Source organism: Danio rerio, chromosome 22 (genome assembly GCF_052040795.2).
Source record: "Danio rerio strain M-AB ecotype USA chromosome 22, GRCz13ab, whole genome shotgun sequence".
NCBI classification, from domain to species: domain Eukaryota; kingdom Metazoa; phylum Chordata; class Actinopteri; order Cypriniformes; family Danionidae; genus Danio; species Danio rerio.
This window is the reverse complement of record NC_141042.1, coordinates 18,539,904-18,562,035: the sequence shown is the minus strand read 5'-3', so window position 1 is coordinate 18,562,035 and position 22,132 is coordinate 18,539,904. Positions and strand designations below refer to the sequence as shown.

General features: G+C 36.5%; 1 protein-coding gene across 4 annotated transcripts in view; it reads left to right on the top strand.

The window, feature by feature from the left end:
- The window catches only part of ncanb (neurocan b), a 294,059-nt gene that overhangs the window by 100,584 nt on the left and 171,343 nt on the right, over positions 1 to 22,132 (top strand). For all 4 annotated transcript variants that reach the window (XM_087304198.1, XM_087304197.1, XM_087304199.1 and 1 more), the window contains one exon: positions 8,231 to 8,304. In XM_087304198.1, the coding sequence (XP_087160324.1) occupies positions 8,232 to 8,304 (73 nt within the window). In that variant the 5' untranslated portion in view covers position 8,231. The remainder of the gene's footprint in view (positions 1 to 8,230; positions 8,305 to 22,132) is intronic.

Sequence of the window (22,132 nt, the reverse complement as noted above, 5' to 3'; positions counted from 1 at the left end):
CTCTCTAATCTGTTTATTTGACCACTAGTCTAGTTTTGGCCTATTCCAACACTATCTCATGGCAATTCGTAACTTTTTGATTTAGTGGCTAATTCGTACGATCTCATTTGTAAAATTTACTATGATTTGCTTTACTCCCAATGATGGTTGGGTTTAGGGGTGGGGTTTGGTGACGCACCTCTTTTTAAAAATCTTACATTTTCGTATAACTAAATTTATATAGATTAGCCATTGAACTGATAAATTGTAAAATAGTTACATTTCGGCATGAGATCAGGCTGGCTACTCTTAGATGTCTTTTAGATGTTCGCTGACAGTCTGAATATAGCATTGTTTTAGCAAAGCTGTCTATGTTTAGATGTCTATTAGATGTCTTTTAAACATAAAATTGCTTGGTGGGTAAAGTCTGTCTTTAATTTTTTTCTTGTTTTTTGATTGTTTCCATTGTCTGTTCTTTTTTTAAATAGTTTTTTAAGCAGTTCTTAATTTTACGTGCTTCAATGTTGCTCATTTTATTTATCAACCTATTTTTGCCACAATCTGACAGATTCATTGCATTTTTATTGCTTGTTTTATCTGTTCATTCGTTTGTTATTGTCTTTTATCCGTCTATTGGATTATTTTTTATTGTTTGTTTTAACTGACTGTTGGTTTTATTGTTTATGTTATCTTGGAATCTTTTGATCTGCTGTTTGATTTGTTTGTTTTATCTGACATATGATGTATTTCTTGTTTAATATTTTGTTTTTTCTCTGTCTGACTTTGATCTATTGTTTGTTAGTTTTATCTGACTATTGATTTTATTGATTTAGTGTTTTAATATACTGTCAATCTTTTGTTTTTGTTTTTCTAACTATCAGTCTGTTGTTTCTCACTTGCTCTGTTCTTGTTTTATTATTCTGTTATCAGACTATTGCTGTTTGTTTTTTGATTATCTAACTATCTATTAATTTATTTCTATTATTCATTTTATTATTTGTTTTTATCAAACTGTTTCTCTCTTGTTCTTTAGTTCATTTTATTCTTACTTTTTATTCCACTGTCGACCTGTTGTTCATTGTATCCAGCAATGTATCATTAATTTTAACTATCACTATTGTTAAATCTGACTAGCTGGTAATTGTTTTGTTCTTCATTTTTTCTGTTTTTCTATCTATACATTATTCTTTTTAGTGTGTCCTATTAGTCCTATTTTAGTCCTATTTCTCAATCTATTATATCAGCCGTCTTTCATTCTGCAGTTCTGTCGTTTTATTAGTCATTCATTCTTTTTTATGCTTTCATTTTTGTTTGCTCATAAATTCAGTCAGTCTGTCGCTTTGTCTATTGCTCTCTCTTGCTATTGTTCTATTACACTGTAATTTCAACTAACAATCAATCATATTCACATATTTTTTTTTGTTTGTTCTTATTTATCTGCCATTCTTGTGTACTTTCTATCGTTTAGCTTGTCTATTTTTCCAAATGTCATTCTGTCTATTATTTGAGGTATCACTCTGTCTGTTGACTGACTAATTGACTGACTGACTGGCTGACCGATCCACTGACCCACCCTCCTCCTTCCCTAAACCCAACCAATAGTGTTTTCAAAAGCACAGACTAACCGTCCCACCCACTTCCTTAAACCCAACTGACAGTTTTAAAAAACACTCCAGAAAAAGAAAAGCCCTTGCTTGATACCAGGTTTTCAGATTTTACCACATTCTTACCCTGTTGTTTACTTGTAAATTTTATTTTTTGGATTCAGTTTTTGTCTTACCTGCTTTCTGGAGCTGTTCATCACAGGACTCAAACCCCGTATTTGTCCAACTCCATCTCAAGTCCACCAACGTACATAGAGAACAACTAGACAAACTGGTAACAGTAGGGAAGCTATTCATACAGAAGTAAGCAGTCAGCTGGTAAGCGCAAAAAGGAACGACATCACACCACCCCTAAGAATTTCTTTTAAAGATGAAATGCACCTCTGGCTACATAATTCACAATCTCCAGGAATATATATATATATGGCTACATTTTCAGAATGAGCCTATGTTGCAACTTTCTATCTGATCACTATCTATATCACTGGTCAGGATGACTGGTGCAGCTAATTTGAACATGGTAGACAATCTTGACACACCTGCATCAATCCAACTTCCAAAAAGCAGCTTTTCCACATTAAGGTGAAGAGTTTTTAGAGAAAGCTCCAGATTCTGAGATTTTAGAGCCTTCTACTTGTCTGCAATGGTATGGAAATTGATGCTGGTTCTTTTGTTTTGTTTTCTTTCTCTTTCTTTTCTTCTCAACCTCCAGGCTCAGGTCACTCCTCAGAATGATTGACACTTTCTGCCTGTATTGACATTAGTGTCGTTGCTAACGGCGACAGACTGACCCGCCATCTGTATTCACCATACAATAGGCAGAATGCACAAATGTTAGCACTCATATTGTGGTGCATATTTTTCTGTTTCCTTTTCTTTAGCTCTTGTTTGTTCCCACAAACGCACAGAACTGAATGGCTGTGATTCATTTATTTGTTTGTTTAGCACATTTAATGTGCCCCTTGAGGCACTGTGTTTTTGGTGTGCATCACAAATAGAGATCTTTGGGGTTTAGACGGGATCCTGAATTGTCTTGGAGAAACGCCACAATTTGTGAAGACGTATCAAAAAGATACAATAAATGCTGCCTATAAAAGAATCGTTTTGCAAATGTACCGTGTAAAAGACATTTACGGCAAACTCTTGGCATTGGGAAAATATAAAGGACTCTCATCTGTGTGCAGACACTGCTTGTATTGAAGTGTGTATGTGTGTGTTTTAAGGGAGCGACACTTTAGCTTGATTCATGACTGCATCCAATAACTCGAAGTAGCAAGGCTGGCAATGATAGATGCATTAAGATGTTTCGTAACTGTCCTCCTTGGGTTTCTGCCTATAGGAGGATGAAATCAAAGAAAATTCTCATTCATTTCGCCGGTGATAATAGATGGAAAGTAATAGGAACATTCTCAGGGTTTTTATTTCAGTGAAAAACACCCTAGTCATCGATTTCAGGAAGGATCCTAACATCCCAAACTGAACTAAGCTCTATTCTGGTATATTTTATTGGATTATTATAGAATAATATGCTTTTTTGTTAAGAAAAACATATATACTATTCCCAGTGTACAGGCCCAGACCACACTGATTGGGGAGCAAACCCAATGCAATCTGATTGGCCACCTGATGTTTTGTTGCAATAATCTGTAATTACCATATCAATTCAAATCTGAGTTGACCCCCTTGCTTTATTATGTTTGATTGCCTGGTCTCACCCTGAGTTTGAATGGTCCTCCCTTGATTTCCTCCCTACAGGATTGTGTTCATACGATTGTTTTTTGGTTCCAAACCATGATTGATTTGTAGAATTAGACTTGTAGATGTTTACTCTTGCTGCTAGCCAAATAAGAGGTCCAGCAAAGATGGTAAAATGGTTGGATACATTTGCTTTATAAACTTTCAGTTTGAAAATATAGACTTTTAAAGTGCCAAAACAGAATAGTACATGCTTCTCGTTGTCATAAATTGTATTGTCATAAAAATATTACTTCTGCTGAAGATGAGCATAAATGATAATCTAGCAGTGTGCTCGTAACAATTGATTCATTCATTTTCCTTTCAGCTCAGTCCCTTTATTAATCAGGGGTCGCCAACGCGGAATGAACCACCAACTATTCCATCATTTGTTTTACAAAGCGGATGCCCTCCTGCTCCAACCCAGTACTGGGAAACATCCACACACACTCATACACTATAGCCAATTTAGTTTATCCAATTCACCTATAGCAGTTTTTGGACTGTGGTGGAAACCAGAGTACCCGGAGGAAACATGAAACTCCACACAGAAATGCCAACTGGCATCGAACCAGAGAACTTTTGCTGTGAGGCAATACTGCTACTTACTGAGCCACCATGTCGCCCTGCTAGTAACAATTTTACAGAAATATATTTTTTTTATTTACCAATTGACGCTTCATCAATAGGTTTTGATGAAGATTTTATTTGCTCATGTTCACATTACAAATAGAACCCTGGAAAGAGTTTGCATGAGGTCCTCTTTTTTACGTAAATTTGTCATGAGAAAGTTGTGAGAAAGTGTTCCAAAACAAGTCATTTGTACTATAACACAGTACAATAATTGTAGACTTGGACATACTTACATGAATGAGTAAATGAACGAAGGAATAAAAAAACTTTGAATTTGCTAAAAATCATGATAGCTAATATACATGAGATTATCATTGAACTCTTTAGTTGTCGTCTATATGTGGAATTGATGCCCAATTGTCATTATTTTGAAAGTGAAAGTGATCAAACTGAATTTATGAACTATAAAAAACCCTACCCCTGGTGATAATGAAATTACTGCTGTTTTCACACATCAGTTAACCATTGGAAAAATCCCACCACTGTCTCAATCCTATATTGGACACAGGGCCCCCTTCACACATACAGACCTTTCTGGAAAATTACCTGCAATTTTCCGGAAGGGATCATGTGTGAACAGGCCCTTTTTGAAAACATCTGTAAACTCATTCAAGAGCAGTTGTAACATTATAGATAATTTGATGGAATGCTGCTCTGTGTGAACACAGAAGGAAAATAGCTGGAAAGATCGTGATCACGATTAGAAAGCGCTGACGTGAGACGTCTACTCCAGCCAATCAGAACATTCAGATGCATTCACATCCACGCTGTTTATGAAAAAAAAGCCTTTGAATATTTTTCCAGACACATTTAGCTGCTAGATGTTAGCCAGAGAACGTTTCTATGTTCCTTTTTAATGCCAACCGTGAAAAAAATGATCAATAAAATGCTTATGATAAACCGCTGCTACCTTCAAGCTCTGCTTCAGTTGCTTGACGCGTGTGCACATGAAGCAGCCAGTGAGTGCCAGCACAAACACATTATGTTCTCTCAACAAAGGCCCGATCCTTTCTATAATTACCAATACAAGCGCAGCCGTTTAGAGATCATTTCTGCTTAATGATGTCAGAATTTACCGGTATTTTGGAGTAGATGTGTGAATGGTCTTGTCTGTGTGAACAGCGCATTTTTGAATTTACCTGTAAAGTCATTCTGGTAATTTCTGATATTTACCGCTATCACTGTGTGAAAGGGGCAATTTAACTTTGTTTGTCGTCTATATAAGTAATTGATGCCCAACTGTCATTATTTGGAAAGTGAAATGGACTAAACTGAATTTATGAACTCTATAGTAGCACCCAATCCCTAATGATAATGCCATTACTGCTCTTGTCACACATCGGTTAACCATAAGATCACTGTCACAATTCTACCACGTTGGACAATGTACATAATGACTACATTTAAAACTGAAGTCATCATCCACATTGTTTTCATCCACGTGTTTAACTGTTGTTTGCAAGATATGTAATACTTTGTTTGTTCATTCAGTACTACTTGTGCATCCCACTGAAGTTGCGCAGAGCATGACAAAATAAGTGGGAAGGGTTTCGACTGGTTTCATATCATGCATTTTGCTGCAAGCTCAAAACTTTAGAATAAATCCCTTTTGCTGGAGCTTTACAGGCTTTTGCTCAAAACGATATATTGCATGCTAAAGGAAAATTACAAAGCATCAAATGAAAGAATATTTCTTTTAAAAGATTGTACCTCTCTCCTTGTGTGAGCAAACCTCTAGCTTCAATTATGAGCAGTCATGAAAGTTTGCTTCAGCACTAACAAGACTGACTATGGGTAAGTTGACGGAGGCCGCAGGCTGTGGGAGTCTGCAGAGGTCTGGCGTGATGATTTGCCAGGATCAGAGAGCCCAGGCTGGGCAAGACAACAGCAGGATTAGCACATGCCAGCGCACAATTACCTTCCCACAGTGAAGAGAGAGTGGGCAGCGTCTAAACCGCGCTAAACCTCAGAAAAAGAAAATCGTTTACGATACAAACAGATTCATGGACTGAGCTGTAAGGGACTCTGCGCTCGTGTGCATTTATATGCCAAGAACCTTCTACCAGATCCTTTGTCTGCAAGAATGTTGACTTCCTTTTGTTTGAGTATCGGTGCTTTCATTGTGTGTGTGTGGGTTTGTCTTGGTGTTTGTTTGTGTACACAAACACTCGCCTACCTCCGTGTAGGAGGCTCTCGGTTTGTCATCTGTCACCTGCCTGTGACAGCCAGCGAAAAAAGCTGCGCCGCACCAGCCTGCAGATACAATTACTAGATAGACTCCCATGATTTCTGGCTGAGATGAAAGTTGTGGAGGTCACATGGACAGGAATGTACAGTAGAACAGACCTTCCACCTGTAGGGCATGCAAAACTAGCCAATGCAGGAAACTGTTAGAGGAGATCTATCTATCTATCTATCTATCTATCTATCTGTCTGTCTGTCTGTCTGTCTGTCTGTCTGTCTGTCTGTCTGTCTGTCTGTCTGTCTGTCTGTCTGTCTGTCTGTCTGTCTGTCTGTCTGTCTGTCTGTCTGTCTGTCTGTCATGATGCAAGATGGAGGATCCAGCTTAGATTGAATTGATATGCTGTCCATTTAGCCCATCAGAAGAAATCAAATTAATTTTGAGCGATTAATCGACTGTTGCGGCCGCAAATGAACCGTTTGTCTCGTTCGCTCAGACGCGCCGGACAGCTCATCTCTCTATTTGTCCTTGCGCTCGTCTTTGACTGGGAGCAGGTGAGCTGCCCGCTGTAACGCACACTGGTAACCCGTGTCCAATCTCTCAGAAAGCGGTTAGTATTTCACCCTTGGCCACAGCGAGTCGAATCCACAGCATCTATTATTTACTGGCGGCTCTTTGTCTCTCTCACACTTGGTTTGTGCTGAAGACTTTCCGCCTGTAATAATGTAGAGTGGGCTTGTCGGGTATTTATGTACTTGGTGGCCATACAAAATTGAAAACCTGCTCGAGTGATTGTCTGTCGTTCTGTCTTTATTAGTCTACCTGTTGTATCTGTCTAACTTTCACTCCGTCTGTTGCTCTTTTATTCTGTCTGTTTTTACACTACCTGACAAAAGTCTTGTCGTCTATCCAGGTTTTAGGAACAACAAATAATAACTTCCAGTTGATCATTCGGTATCAGAAGTGGCTTATATGAAAGGCAAAAGCCTCTAGATTATGCTTATTTTACCAAAATAAAATTTGATCATGCCTTGAGTTTTAATAATTTAATTAGGAGAGTCTTGTCACTTCAGATGATCTGGAATGGCAAAGAAATCATTCTTGCAGTACTTCCAGAGTCTTTGGATTCATCTTCAATGCCTCCTCCTTCATTTTACCCCACACATGCTCAAAAATATTCATGTCTGGTCACTGGGCTGGCCAATCCTAGAGCACATTGACCTTCTTTATTTTCAGAAACTTTGTTGTGGAGGCTGAAGTATGAGAAGGATATCTATCTATCTAGATTGTCCTTCTGTCTCTGTCTGTTCTTTTATACTGTCAGTTAGTTTGCCATTCCGTTTCTGTCTGTCTCGGTTCTGTCTATCCCCCCTTTGTTGTTCTTTCATTCTGCCTTTCATTCTTTTGGTCTTTCGGTCTGTCCTTCTACTTTTATAATTTTGTCCCTCTCTGTCTGTTATTCACTTTCTTTTGTTTGTCAATCAGTCGTTCCATCTATTTATCAGTCTGTAGTTAATCATTCAATCTCTTTGTCTGTTCTTTTATGATGTCTACTGTTCTGCCAGTCTCTGTCTGCCTGTTGTTTTATCCGTTTGTCTGTCCGTCATTCTGTCAGTCTCCCTGTCTTTTTATCTATTCATCGTTTTATCCCTCATGTTCTGTTTTTCTATCTTGAGATTTGATCTGTTCAGTCAGTCCTCTGAAACCGTATTACATCAGAAAATATGCTTGCCTTTGAAAGATGCAAGAAAGCGATCTTACATGTTGTGTGTGATTTCACCGCTGTTTACATCCTGTAATAATCCTGGCAAAAAATACTGCTGAACTTTTGAAAACCACAGTACTTCACGTACAACACCCAAATGGTGGTGATGCAACAGATCTTTTGTTTTTTGTTGTTTTCAAAAAGATATCAAGAGTTGTTTGATCTGTCACGCCTTTAATATGTTACCTGGTTACTGTAAACTGGAAAAACTGGAAAAGACTGAAAATGAGCTAGCACTCTTTGATTGAATTTGACCATAATCAGTTTTGACATGACCGAAATGTATAATTAATCTAGCTCTCTGTCTTTTTTCCCTCTGTGTTTCTCCTTCAGGATGCTGGGGGAGCTCCGCTTGACTGCGCTCCAGTCTCTCCTGGCTGTGTGTCTGCTCTTCACCCTGGAACACAGTGAGTCACTTTCTCTCTCGAATCTCAGCATTCATCTACTCTTATCCATTCAGTCGTGGGAAGGACGGCTGTCAATCAAGCACACTCGTTGACTCAGTTACAACTTTTTCAAGCCTCAAAATGTCCAAAACCTATGACTGAATTAGTGAGTTTTTTTCTTATTTTTGTTCCCAGTGGATAGAAGCAGTGCAGTCTACCATGTCTGCCACTCTGTATGTATTTATAACTAACACGCTGTCTATTCATCTGTTTATCTATCATTCTATTTAAAGGTGGCATAGATAAATTATGCTTAAGGTGTTATCTGATGTCTCTGTAGAAGGTATGTGGCTTAGTTAAGTGCAAAAAATCTCCAGAAATGGTTTTGCAAGTTTATTTGCAACCCAGGGAATTGGTCATAGAATGGAAAGGTCAGATTTGACCTTATTTGGAAGGGTTGTGAATATTAATTAGATCTGCTATCAGAGCTCTCTACATATGGCTTTGGCTTCCAATATGTCTTATACCCACACATTATGACATATTCTAAAATACACACATGCTAAATAATCATAGTTTAGTTGTCAAAAATAGTTTTAAGATGTCTACCTTGTCTTCCACTCTGTATGTATTTATAACTGCCACACTGTCTATTCATTTGTTTATCTATCATTCTATTTAAAGGTGGCTTAGAATGTGTTGATAGATTTTTAAACTGTTCTTTGATGTCTCTGTAGAAGGTATGTGGCTTAGTTGAGTGCAAACAATCTCCAGTAATGGTTTTACAAGCCCATTTGCAACTCAAGAATTGGTTCTAGAATGGAAAGGTCCGATTTGACCTTATTTGGAAGGTTTGTGGATATTAATAAACTCTGTTGTTAGAGCTCTCTACATATGGCTCTGGCTTCCAATATGTCTCTAATACTCAGACATTATGATTCATTCTGAAATACACACATGCTAAATAACTTCAGTTGTCAAATTTTTTTTTAATTAAATTCTGTAGATGCCTTGTCAAACGACATTTCAACTGAAGTGGAGAAGAGGTTTACATTAGAAGCGAGTGAGCTTTCTGTCCATAACAGCTCCTGAGTTATGTGTTGTGGAAGAAAGATGGGTAAAAAAAAGACCCAACATAAGAAACTGACAGAGATGTCAGATATATATAGAGTAGGCTTTTATGCAGGCAGGAATTAATATCAGCCTCCGCATGAACAGCTTTTGAAGATATTGTTATCCTTTCACCTAAAGAAAATAAAACAGTAAAAGCTGAATGATATGACACAATGAATAAATGTGCATTGAACACTTATATTCAGGAGTTCAACACTCACATTAGGCGTCATCACAAATATACTTTTAAAATTCCACATTATACACGTTAAACTACAAAACATACATGCCAGTTTGTTTATATATATAATTTTGCAATTTCACTAGGAAACTTTGCGGCCAATCAAACACTACCTGGGGTTTTCATATTAATGACCCAATGTGCAACGTCACCTTCTGTGTTTTGTTCTGATTTTCACTGGGATTTTACACTAGAAATTTACATTAAAATGAGGAAACAATAGTGTTTGTAAGGATGCTAAGTCTCTATAATGTTGAACCCTGAGAACTGTTCTGGAATTCCACACGAGACATAACCATGCGAATTGTCTGGCACTAAAACAATAAATTTTCTAATCAGAAAAGAAGATCAGCTAGAAAACCAGTTGTTCAGGTTGTCTCGATCATGCATCCTGAGCCCCCCTCTTTGACCTGGAGTTTACCTTCTCCACCAAAGCAGCTCCACACAGAATGTCCAAGTTTTTAATAAGGTGTATGTTGTGGCTCTATATTCATGTTTGGTGTCATTTTAAATGTCTCTGTGTGATTGGTAAAGTGGTCTTAATTTCACTGTAACATTTTACTATTTCCCTTATATCTGATGATTTGGGTTTTGACTTTGATAAGACCTTTACCAAATGCTTCACTCCAGGGAAAATGGTCTTCACTTCAACTCATGACCAGGCAAGGGTCTTTGTGAAGCTTTTATTGTCTTGAATTTATGTTGATTTGAGTATTAGGGGAAAGGTGCAGGATGCTCTGTTGCAGTGTTGAGTCTCTGAGCTCTGCATCAAGGCTTTTATCTGCTGCTCTTAAATAAATCTTTGGGTAATTGATGTTGTACATTCTAAATTGCCTCATTTTGTTTAATTATGTGAATTGGAAACGAAAGTATTTGCCTGACAAATAAATGTAAAATTCTTGTTTAATTCTAATATCTCCTGAAATCATTTAAATCTAGTAGATTGTTTAGGCTGATGTTTCCACAGCCTATGACCAGGATGAGTCATACATTCAGGCACAGTGGATGGAGCATAGGCACAGCATTAGAGACCTGTTGATTTCTGACAATCACTGACTTAGTATGATATAATCTAGTGGCTAAATCAAACTTTCTTTATGTATGAGCAAGCATGGGGCAACCTAATATTACTTAAAGGAAATTAGTTTACAGTTATATCCTCTATCTAAGAAATGGCGAGGATGTGTCCGTGAGCTGATGTAAATGTCCAGCGTACTGACTCTTCGGTTAATCGCTCTAAATGAGACCAAATCACAACCTATAAGGTGATCAGCTTGAATTGGAGGAATCTAAACTTAAATTGTTATAAATTGAAGTCAGATTAAATTTGGAGCTGGAAACAATTTAAAATGAATTTTAGCAAATAAAAATATTTATTTTTAACATGTGCTGAAAAGGCTTACACGCATTTAACCTTCACCCATGCTGTTAGTTATGTCATAGGACTAATAGATGGAGCTTTACATCCACACATTTTGTTATTTCAAAGCATGAAAGTCTAGTTATTCAGCTGTGTCTGGGTATATCCAGATTTTTATATAATGGCAATTTGAACTGTCCATCTGTAGTTCTTTCTAACTATCTGTCATTTATATGGTGTAATTATTGTTCTGTCTAACCTTTTGTCTAAAGATCTGTTTTTTAATATTCTGTTCATCCATTTGTCTACCTGTTTATCTATCTCCCATACTGTTTATCATTCTTACTATCTAACTCTCTTTGTTTGTCATTCTATCTGACTTTCGATCTGTCTGCCTGTCTATTATTGTCAAATGATGTGTCTGTATTTTCAGTCCATCTATCCATCTGTTGATCTCTTTACCTGATTGTCATTTGTTTCTGTCTAACTTTCTGTCTCTCTCTACTGATTTACATCTAAAATTCTTTCTAATTCTTACTATGTGTTTGTATTTCCATGTACCATTTTATTTGTCATTCTAACTATCCATCTCTTAATCTATCTTTCTTTCTGTCATTCTGTTTTACAATACATGTTGCTCTGTCTGTTGTTCCCTCCTTCAATTCACAATTCTATCTATCTATCTATCTATCTATCTATCTATCTATCTATCTATCTATCTATCTATCTATCTATCTATCTATCTATCTATCTATCTATCTATCTATCTATCTTTCTATCTTTCTATCTATCTATCTATCTATCTATCTATCTATCTATCTATCTATCTATCTATCTATCGTTCTATCGTTCTATCGTTCTATCGTTCTATCTATTTTCCTATCTTCTGCCTTTCTATTTTCAGCTGTCTGCTTAACTATTGATCTGACTGTTGTTATTGATCTAGTCATCTATTAGTTTATCTGTCCGTCATTCTGACTATCTATTCATCTGTCTGTCATTGTCACTCTGCCTGAAATTCTCTGTTGTGCTGTTCTGTCTATCCATCTCTCTGTCATTCTGTCTAGCAGCTACCCTAGAGAAACACAAGGAAAAACACAGAAAGATGGATCCAACACAGGCTCATTCTGAAAACGTAGCCCTTTATACTTTTCTGGAGATTGCAAATTATGTAGCAAGAACTGAATGTTACGGGGCGGTATGATGCTGTTTCCTTTACGTGCTTACCAGCTGACCATTTACCTTCATGTGAACTGCTTTTCTGCTCTTACCATTTTGTCTGGTAGCTCGATGCATACGTCAGCAGATTTGACCCTGATGACGTGATTCAGGTCCGGTTCCAGATAGCTGGTAAGACAAAAGCAGAAGGCAAAAAATAAAATAAACAAGTAAATGACGTAGTAAAACATGTGAAAACGTGATTTAAAAAATCAGATGAGAGCTTTTCTTTTTCTTGATTGCTTTTCAAAACACTAAGGTTGGGTTTAGGGAAGGGAGTAGGCAGGTCAATGGATACTTTTCAAAATACTATTGGTTGGGTTTAGGGAAGGTGGAGGGTGGGGGAATCGATCAGTTGGTCAATCAGACAGTTAGTCAGTCGACAGCAGCCTCTGGTGGATTTACGTGAGAAGAGCAGAGGCAAATGGCACTTGCAAATTTGAGATCTAAAAAAGCGTACACAGCAGCCTCTAGTGGATTCGCAAAAACAAACACTGCAAAAAATGTAGCTCCTGGGACGTATTTTGCTCTCTCCTGAAATGTATATGGCTACGTAACCAGAATGTACTTGTGTAAATTCACAATATTTCAATAAATAAATAGCAGCCACTTAATTTTTGTTAATTGCAAGATGCAACTGGCGTAGCTTATTCACTCCCCCTCCCCATTGACAGCATGTACACACATTCAATAGACAGCAATGTCAATTAATATTTACCTTATAAATTATACACATTATACCTTATACAGATACATTTGTAGAAGAAGCTGTATTAATAATATTGTGACTCAAAAAGGAATATGAATAAATGATATTATTAGAGTCTGTATAGTAAATGTGTGTGGATAGTAATGCATTTTGTTGATTTGTTTGTTTTATCTTTAATCTTCATTAATTTTAGACATGGCATATACCAAATTCTATATCGTGAAAGTATGAGAAAAATACCTGAAAAATTATTTATATATATGAAAAGTGTTTTAAACTAAATATGGATTTATTTTTTATTTGATTGAACTTTAATTTATTAATTTTTTTAGGAATAAGGGACATTCCAAGAGTATTTAATTAAATAATTAAAATCACAATATTTCATTTACCAGAAACAAAAATATAACGTTATTTTAATACTGAATTCATAGTTATTTTTGTGTGCCACCCCAAGATTTGATGCGGCCACTTCTAGACCACCCCTAAGAAAATTTTCTGGGGGCGCCACTGGCAAGCGGACACATGTCAATTGTAAATGACATCACTTGCAGAAGAAGTGCGGTTGGCTAAGAGTGCAAGTCAGAGAGTGCAAGCCTGAAAGTGCAAGTGCAAATGTGCAGCCAGACTCTATTGCCGGAATGAACCTGTGTTGGATGGATCGACTATACATTTCGCTCAAGTCAAAACTAATTACCATCAAACTAGCACAGAATGCAGTTTCACTTTTTATAAATTTATTTATTTGTTTGTTTGTTTGTAATGACCTACTCTCTTGAAAAAGCTTGTCATTTTGTAAAAAAAAAAACAACTTTTTTAAACGAATGGTTCAATTAGAAATGACATTTCTCTCTTCGTTTACTCCTATATTGGCGTAAGGCTTTTCTCTTGTAGAACTTTTTTCCCTCTTTATTGATGAGAAATGTTGTTTTTGATCCTCAAAAGTTCAAAACATTCAAAATATTGCCTTTTGTGCTCCACTGATGAAAGAAAAATCACTCGGCTATGGAACGACCTGAGCAAATGATAACAGAATTTTCATTTTTGGGGGCGAACCATGCCTTTTAAACTGCTTTTCGCTAGTCCTTTCATCTCGCGGTAATTACCAGCGCACACCTTTTCCCTGACCAGACACTGATGAGCCTTTTTGGACATCGGTGATAAATCCCTCTCGGCTGGATTCTGCCCTCCGCTGCTTCCATCTGCATTAAATAGAGAGTGCACGAAGAACACTTTCATCTGCAGAAAAGCCTCATTTCCTCACATTGCCACCTAAAGACTTGTCATCATTCACTCTAATGCCTGCATTGGCTCTCAGCGGCGGCGTTACAGTGCCCACGTGCCATGCGAAAGGAAGATGCTGCTGCAAAGCTTGAATTCAAAAGCCTTTTGTAGACGCAAACTCTTCACGCTCCGCAGTGCAAAACCAGGCCCCGAGTCAGAACTTTGGCGAGGCTGTGTGTTTCACAAGCGTGCCTATGATTTCTGCCTCTCATCGGGCACTTGCAGGGTTGCAGGCCGGGCCGTAGACACAGAGTCTCTTGGTCCCTGACCTGCTTGCTGCCATCTGCACCAGTTGCTTGGAGTCTGGTTTGGCACTCGTGGACCACCCGCGCCTTTCTTTTTTAACGTCAGCAGCAGCAATGAGTGAGAGTCTGCATAAAGATTTCCTCGGCCTCTTAGCTTTGCTCTCCATCGAAACTGCTCTCATGGGATGCCGATGGTGTAAATAAGGACACTTTGCTGCAGATTCTGTGCAGATTTTTGCCTACTTTCCTTGTCTAACTACTACAGTAAAATTACACTAGTCCTCTGTAAATTCTTATTTTAAAAAATTAAAGTCCACTGAAAGTGTTAGTTCATAATATTTATTCTATATTTTCATTTAGTTTTTTTTTAATATAACCAAAAATAGCTTTAGTTTTTCTGATTTTGTTAGGAAGTACACTTGCTTTTTTTTAACTTTTCAAATCTTAGATTAGTCAGGGCCAAACTTTACTACAACAAAGTGGAACATGTTGTCATACTGAGTAATATATAGTTAAAAGAAAAAATGATAAGATCTTTTGTGGCATTATAATTCTTTTAAAAGAGCTGTTTTAGAGACCTGTTCAAGAGAAAATGTTTATTCAACATATTTAAACATAATATGTTAATAAGGTATTTCTAACAACTAGTTTATTTTGGGTTTGCCAAAATATGCGACAGTACATAATATTTGTCTGATTATTTTGAAAGACACTAGTGTTAAGCTTAAAGTGCAAATTAAAGGCTTAACTACTTTGCTATCTAGGTTAACTTGGTAATTTAGGCAGCCTGTTTGATAACAGTTATTTGTTCTGTATGTAATAGAAAAAAAACGTAAGGAGGCTAATAATATTGTTGTTATATCTGTTACTGGCAATGTGTGAAACCTGGCATTCTATAGAATGTTTGGGAAATGTATGAAATCCCTCAAATCGAACGTCAAAGTATGAAATGATTACTACTTTATACCAGGGGTTCTCAAAGGTTAAGTTTAGATCAGATACGCGGCCGACTGGAAGTGCGATACGCACATTAATATAGCAGCATTTTTTATGACACTGTATAACAACAATTAATATTTTACAGTACTGTGAGGGTTGGGTTTCGGGTGGGGGTGGGGATTGATGTTAATAAAATACAATAAATGGGAAATTTTATAAATAAAATAAAAAATTCTTGTTTACTTCCGGCCACAAACATATAAAATCTAGCAACAATCGTTCCCAACCTTTTGGGCCCGTGACCCCCAAAATAACAATGTCAGTGACTTTAATGTCAGGCCACAAAATTAGGTACTCTTGTCCAAGTGCTTGTTAACGTAAATTTCTAATCAATCTGAACAGGAAACTGAGGCTGCAGTACTCAGGCTCTACAAAATTGGACAATAGAAGATTGGAGAAATGTTAACTGGCCCGATGAGTCTCGATTTGTGCTGCCACATTCGCATGGTAGGGTCAGAATTTGCCATTAACATGGCTTCTGATGGCTACTTCAGGAAAAATAACGCCCCATGTCATAAAGCACGAATCATCTCAGACATGAGTTCCCTGTACTCATATGGCCTCCACAGTCACCAGATCTCAGTCCTATAGAGCCCCTTTGGGATGTGGTGGAACGGGAGATTCACATCATGGATGTGCAGCTGACATATTGCATGATGCCCCCATGTCACTACATGATGCCCCCATGTCAACATGGACCCAAAATCTCTGTGGAATTTTCCATTACCTTGTTAAATCTATGTCACAAAGGATTTAAGGCAGTTCTGAGGGCAAAAGAGGGTCCAACCCGCTACTAGAAAAGAGTACCTAATAAAGTGGCCGGTGAATGTGTATGCTGCAAAGTATTATATGTCTGGGATTTGTGACATTTGTTTGTACATAATGCAAAAAGTAAATAGTAATAAACTAAATAATTAAACAGCAAGTTTATTCATAGGCAACTTCTTTTTGCACTAAGTGAAAGTCAACCTTTAAGATACTTTTAGTTTTATGCCCAAATATTTAATCAACAGAAATTAGTTTATATGTCAGGCAGGTGCATTTTCTGTTGCAAATGCGAGTTGAGTTCAGCGCCAACCTCGTATCACACTAAATAAATGTGCCATTACCTAGCCGAGCGCGGGAAATGTAGTCAAGCTTCTGGACCCGGAGTATCTTTATGTATGTGTGTGTATTTGAGCAAGCGACAGGAAGGAAGACAGCAGATATTGAGCTCAGACGCCCTGGGCTTGGTTAATATTCATGGTGCTGTGAATATGTCGGGATCCTCTGGGGGGTTTCCGGGGGAGAGCATCTCATGTGAGACGCTCTCAGAAAGGGAATGTCATTACGACAGCCCGTATGAGCGCACCTGTTAGTTTTTAATCCAATGATTCCACTTCTCAAGTGCTGTTTTGGTGGATCTGTGGTGGCAGACGATGAAAGACGCTATTGGAGGTCCCACTTAAAGGTGACAAATTATGTCCCATTTCATAAGGTCTGTAATTAATCTTCGGCGTCTCTAGAATGTGACTGTGAAGTTTCAGTTTGAAATACTCCATAGCTGTCCTACTGGGTGTCATATATTTGGCTGTGAGCAAAAACACAGTTTTTCTGTGTGTATCACTTTAAAAGTAAATGAACTGCTGCTTTCCATAAGAGGGCATTTTATTGCTATTCTGACAGAAACAACAAAAGACAAAGACATTTAGTGTAATAATACTGAACCACTTTGATGATATACATTAGCTAAGAGATTTTAGAAAGGCAAACACAACATTTCAGATGTTTTACAATGTGGTCAGCCTTCTGGTTTGTTTATGTTATCATAAATGAAAAAAATCACATGACTTATTTGACATGCATAATGGAATTTATCCAGTAAATGTCTTTCCATTGTAGTGCATAAACAATATTTCTTATGGCACTATTATGTTTTTCTTTTTTCTTTTTTGTAAAACCTGTTTAAAAATGTTTTAATCTCTTTTTAATATATTTTAATTATTGTTATTATGTTTTAATTTCTTATACTTGTTTCTTTTTTTTCTTGTTTATGTCAGTTATGTCAGGTATATCTTGTTTAGATTACGCATATTTTAGGAATCAGAGGGGTGTGTTTATGTTAACGTGTTATGTTACTGTAAGTAACCTTGTTTGTTTTTAACAACAAACAGAAATTATGAGGAAAGGTGTCTCTCCTGAAACCCTTTTCACAATCTTTCTGAATGAAATGCCTACTTTACTACATCCAGTCAGTTCAGAGTAGAAAAAAAACGAGTCACACTCACTGTTGACAATATGAAAGTATATCGTATAATAAACTTAAATTATAAGCTTGTGCTTTATACCTCTCCATTTCGACCATATTGAAAAGGATTTTGTTCAAAGAATTGTTTTGTGTATGATTTTTCTGTTTAAAATAAATAAATCAAATCAAATCAATACCAAAAAAGGTTGCATGTCCCGGTTCATGTGGACTTTAAGCAATTTAAATGCGATCGTTCAAATGTGCATGAAATATGTGGACAGAAACATAGCTAGAGACGGAGTGGAAGAGGTTACAATTTCTGCAGGATGTTTCTGAATAGTGTATTCAGGAATATAACAGTGTATTCTGGAATAGTTTTGAATAGTTAAGGCTGCTTGATACTTCTGCGTCGAATGATCGATGTAACCCACGGCGCAAGACTTGCACGTTGCCATGCATTTATACTTTTTTGTGCTATTTGTGTTGCTCTGCATTAACACTTTCGAAACGCTAGCTGGGTGGACATTGTGCCAAAACTATTTTTAATATTATCCTTATTAAAAAAATTCAAATTACAAAAATAAATAAATATGTTTTGTTAAAAATGCTTATTTGTGTTTTATATGAGTATAATGTTGTATTTTATCAAATAAAAAATCATTTTGTTTTCACAAATGTAAGAAAAGTACAGAAGCAAGGCATGTCAAGGTGCTATACTCATTTAGTGAGGAAAATAAAATTGAGAAGAAATTTGGGGTGGAATGAGATGAAATTTTTTGTTACTTAACCTGTTCAGTGTAATTATACTTTTACTACTTCATGCTATTTCAGTTGTGTTCAGAACTGTGAAATGTTTTAGTTTGAAGTTGAAGACATGTTGATGAGGAAAAAATATTGAACCCGTAAAAACGCAAAACTTGAACCCGTATACCCCTCAGTAAATGTGTAGCTGCGCCCCTGCCTATTCCCTAACCCTAAACCCAATCATAACTGTAAAGTTTTCTCAAAATCTGAGAGGAATTTTAGTTGGATAACAATCATGTAGAAGTGGATAAACAATACACCTATCCCTTAATTCTGATTGGCTGATTGGAATGTTGTTCCAGGATCAACATAGATGTTTATCCTGAAACATGTCCTACTGTACTTGGTGAAATCAGGTTGGTGGACTCGATGTGTCTCAGGCTTAAGGGCATATTTCTGCTTAAATAGTTAGGAGACATTCGCACAGAAATCGTCTTTGTGTCTAAAAACACATTTTTGTCACTGTAAACAGAAATTTGCCTCTGAGTTCTTCTGATTGGTCCACTGCTTTGGAGCTGACATTGATGAGCAGTGGTGTGTGTAAAAGTTGTTATTCTATTAACTTGACATGGTGTCTTAAACATGTGGTGCTCCTGTAACAGTCACACATGTCTGACAATACATATCCACAATATCCACTTATCCACTTGTTGTCTTTTTTCATGTACTTTTTGTGTTGGTAGATCAGTGGTTTTCAATTGTTTTCCTTGTGCTACCCTGCCCTGCACATTTTGTATGTCGCTTATATTTGACAGACAAGGATCAGTTCATGGATTTCTCTGTTAATGAGTTGATGATCTGAATTAGATGTGTTAAGAAAGGAAGACACACAAAATGTGTAGGGCCAGAGAACCGGAATGTGAGAACCACTGTGTGTAGATAGCACCTGATCATAGCACTTAAGAAAAAGTCAGATTTTCATTATATACCCGCTGTAAGAGTGGGAATCAAACAAAACAGGCTGTTTTTGGTGGAAATGATGCGTGTGTAGATTTACTTCTGGGCTACTTGCTCCTGCCGTGAACGTATGCCTCGAATGCGAAGGATATGTGGGCACATGATTGTTTCAGGCTCAGTGGGCACATGTTTTGCGAGTGCTTGTACACAATTAGACCCTGCGGGACAGTCTCGGCCTGTGGTTGAGTAACTGAGAAAAAGATCCAGGGGAAAATGTCAGCCAAAATGGGCAATTTGCCAAAGTGGTGGTCTGTAAAAGTAGCATCACCAACAGAAATTACAGTACAATCAGAATTTGCTGTAGTAGCTCTGTGTTCATGTTGGCAACCGTTAAAAAGCATTTAAGTATGGATAATGATTGATAGTATTAAGTTAGTCCTTTGTACTCTTTTTTTTTAGTTCCTTTTAAATCATCACTATTGTTTTAAAAAGTATTTACTATTTGGTTGATTGAATGACTGTTGATAATAATAATAACAATAATAGTAATAACAATATTATTAATAATAATAATAATAATAATAATAGTAATAATAAAAAGAAAAAATAATAATAGTAATAATAATAAAAAATACAATAAATAAATGATAATAATAATAATAATAATAATAGTAATAAAATAATAACAATAATAATAATAACAACAACAATAGTAATAATAATAATAATAATAATAATGACAATAATAGTAATAATAATAATAACAAAATAATAGTAATAACAACAATAATAACATTAATAATAATAACAATAATAATGATGATGATGATGATGATGATGATCTAGAACTAGAGCTAGATATCAAAGTTTGAGGACAAACTTTATGGTGGCTTAGGAAAGCCTGTTGGAAAAAAGTTTAGTTAGTTTAAAAAAGTACAAAGTTGGCTAAAAGCAACATAAATTAAAAAGCATATTACATTATATTATAAAGCATTTATTAGTATGTGTTATTAGCATGTTTCAGACATTGATTAGCATGTTGCTAGCATGTTGCTAGCATGGATAAGCATGTTTCTAACATGAATTAGTATGTTGTTGGCATGTCTCTAACATTAATTAGCTGTTGTTTGCATGTTTCTAGGATAAATTAACATGTTGCTAGCATGTTTCTAACATGAATATTGTTCGACTCCATAAAAGAAACCATAAACACTGTTTATTTTACTTTTATCTTTGCACTGCTGTATTTGTATGCTTGTAATTTATTATGATTTATGCAAACACACTGGATATAAACAAACTTGATCATCCCAATCTATCAAAATAAATGAAATAATAGTAATGATAATAATAATAATAATAATAAATTAATAATAGTAATTGTGATAATATGCAATTTTATTTCCTTTTTAATGTCTGACATTTATTATGTTTTACTTTCAGTAATTGCCATGTTCCTTTAAGTCACTGTGGTAATAAAAGCAGAATATTTAATAAAATCCGTCAGATATTACTGTTGAATGAAATGATGGAAATAACTACAGAAGGCACCCTTGTCAGCATATACCATGGCCTGCAATCGATCAGTCATTTGGTGGCTGCTGGGTAATTGAAGACAATGGGGCCACTGTCAGCAAGCAGCCAATTACATTTTCCTGCAGAGAAAAAAGGGGGAAGGAGAAAAAAATACATTCATGTAAGAGTTGCATATATTAGAGCTGTTGTCTTGTGTTCCCTGTTCTAGGTTGATAAAGGCTTCTGACAGCACTTAATGTAATTCAGGTGTTCAAATACGACGACAAATAGTCACAATACGTCAAATGGGGTAAAGCAGTGACAACTGCCCGCTATAATCATCAATATTTTACAACCAAAGCTTAATTAAAAAAATTTACCTCTACCAAGATTTTCACAGAGCTGCAAAACACTACCTGTGCAAACAATTCACTGTAGTAAACCATGGGGGTGTTTATTAGACACCTACAATTTAAAAGTTTTATGTGTTTTGGCTATTCATTTATCAACAAAAGAGTGTTCAACCCAGGCTCATTCTGAGAGCGTACCTCTAGATACATTTCTGGAGAGCGCCAAATTCGTCCCAGGATTTTATTTATTTTTTTCCAGTTCTTGTTTTTGCAAATCCACCAGAGGCCGCTGTGTATGCTCTTTGAGACCCTTAAATTTCTCTCGTGAGTGACATTCATGCCTGCTGTTCTTGCGTAAACCCACCAGAGGCCGCTGTCGACTGACTAACTGAATGGCCGATCGACTGACCCACCCTCCTCCTTCCCTAAATCCAACCAATTTTGTTGATACCAACCAACTTCTCTAAACCCAACCAACAATTTTCAAAAGTAATCCATAAAAAGAAAAGACCCGATTTTTACCACATTTTGAGGTTTTACCACATTCTCACCGTGTTATTTACTTGTTTATTTGACTTTTTGGCTTAACCCACTTTCTGGAGTCGTTCTTCACTGGACTCGAAGCCCAATGTTGTGGTCAATATCTCCCTGTGTCTAAAGTCCGCTGATGTACACGTCGAGTTACCAGACAAACTGGTAACAGCGGGAAAGTCGTCCATACGAAGGTAAGCAGTCAGCTGGTTATCGCGAAAAGTAACGCCGTCATACTGCCCCATAGCATTCATTTTAAAAATGCAGCAGTACGTTGCTCTGGCTACATAATTCGTGATCTCCAGAAACATATAGGGCTAAGTTTTCAGAATGAGCCTCTCATGAGAGGGTTGCAA